This window comes from Pundamilia nyererei, unplaced genomic scaffold, assembly GCF_000239375.1.
Source record: "Pundamilia nyererei isolate P.nyererei 1_Seehausen unplaced genomic scaffold, PunNye1.0 scaffold00331, whole genome shotgun sequence".
Classification (NCBI taxonomy): domain Eukaryota; kingdom Metazoa; phylum Chordata; class Actinopteri; order Cichliformes; family Cichlidae; genus Pundamilia; species Pundamilia nyererei.
In genome coordinates, this window is record NW_005187732.1 from 9202 (window position 1) to 11098 (window position 1897).

Consider the following 1897-nt stretch of genomic DNA (forward strand, 5'->3'; position numbering starts at 1 on the left):
TGTGCAACATTCTTTTTATTAAACTGATTCGTCTAAGAAGTAACTGATTTTCCAGCCTAATACCTGGAGGTAATCAGATTACTATAATCACATTTGTTTTAATCCTGTCTACACCCAAAGCGGTTTTAATCTGTGAGTGACTTCTGTGGTTATTGTTTCCACTTCTGCGTTATTTTAGCACCTGGAAGTGAGGACTGGAGATGCAGGCTGCTATCTGCTTGAAGAGCGGCTCCTGAATCCGCATGAACTGAGATGGCTCTATCACATCCAGGATCTCCTCGATCTCCCCCAGGAACATCACCTAAGTGCGTGCACATTTTTTAAAATGCAGATACAGAGAGATAGGGAAGGACGAGTTAAATCGACACAGTTGCAGCGATGCAACAGTTGAGGAGAAAGAAACATCAACAGCTTTTTCGTCGTCATCGGTCTCACCTCTTTCTGCGTGCAGGTTTTAGGCCAGTACTTGAGCAGCCCTCTGATGATCTGCAGAGCAAATATGAGCACATGTTAAGAGAAATAAACACTGAAGCCATTAGCTCAGCAGGGTAGCTGGCTGACATCCATCTCTACCATCTCCAATGAGTCATTTCCATGCTCTGGCTTTTGCATTAAGAATAATGTCTTTAAGTTTTCACTGACTCTCAGCTGGCTGCATGGGTAACATTAACCATGCTGCTTAAAACTCCTACTTGCTATCTGTCTAAAGTCTAGGATCATGCGGTTATTTTGGTTATTATTAAAAAGGCAAAAAAAAAAGAGAAAGATTTTTTTAAACATATTAAACTGGTTTCTTTGGGGGTAAAACTAAAAAGGCGTGCAGCTAAATGTTCAGAATAATTTTGAATTTCCTGTAAAGTGTGAACAGAAGCATATCTAAACCAAAATAATGAAGTTGTGGGCCCCAAAATCAAATCAGAAAAAGATCAAATGACTTAGTTTCAGGAAATTCACAACATATCGCTGCCCCTCGCTGAGAGTTTTTCTTTCCCACTGTCGCCAAGTGTTTGCTCATAGGGGCTCATCTGATTGTTAGAGTTTCCTCTGTATTATTCAACCCAGTATCAGCAAAACGTGTAATAGACACACCGGTCCACCGTGTCCATGCTTTGCCTCTCCAAAATGTGAAAAAGACATGCACGCATGTTGCAGCACCAGCAGGGGGAGATAATATCTTTAAAGCCAAGAAATCAAAAAACATATGGAGTATATTTCAGGGTTCTTAATAGTCAGAAATGATTAAGTTAATATGTGTTTACATGTAAATGTGTTAATAATGTCAGTTTAAAGCTTTCCCATGATTATTATATTGTTTGCAACTTTTATTGTTTGCAACTTACTGCAACTTCTGCCTGTGTATTCCCTTCACGTTTTGGAGAGGAAAAGCGTGAAATGGACACACTTTGTGGTGATATCAGGTCGTATTTTTGCCAGGTCTTTACTTTGCAATCAAGAACGCTTTGAGGCGACTTTGTTTTGACGCTTTATGAATGAAATTCAATTCATCCAATAACTTTTTGTGAGTTTATCTCTACAGTTGTGTTTCCTCACTTCACAAATAGTCAGATGACCTTAAAGAAATGATTCATACAGCTTTAAAGCGTCTATGATTATTCACATGCATTATTTTCTCCCATATTTTCAGTTCTTGGGAAAAAACTGAAAATCTTTATAAAACGTGTTGGAATAAGTACAGCGAATGAAGAAGCAGTCTTACATATTCAGTGACTGTGGCATCTTTCTCCATAAACTGCACCACACAGTAGGCCAGCTGTAACGACAGAGAACACGGGGTTACGCACACACAAACTGTCACACTCACACCTACGCACTCTCTCTCTCTCTGGCGCTGTCAACGAGACAATGGGGAATTTAGCACTTATCCCTCAGGATTACA

General features: G+C 39.6%; 1 protein-coding gene across 1 annotated transcript in view; it reads right to left on the minus strand.

Moving 5' to 3' along the window:
* The window catches only part of ppp2r5b (protein phosphatase 2, regulatory subunit B', beta), a 49165-nt gene that overhangs the window by 6482 nt on the left and 40786 nt on the right, over positions 1-1897 (minus strand). Inside the window, exons 8-10 of the mRNA XM_005751861.2 lie at positions 1718-1771; positions 436-486; positions 182-301 (exon numbers count right to left, since the gene is read on the minus strand). Of these exons, the coding sequence (XP_005751918.1) occupies positions 182-301; positions 436-486; positions 1718-1771 (225 nt within the window). The remainder of the gene's footprint in view (positions 1-181; positions 302-435; positions 487-1717; positions 1772-1897) is intronic.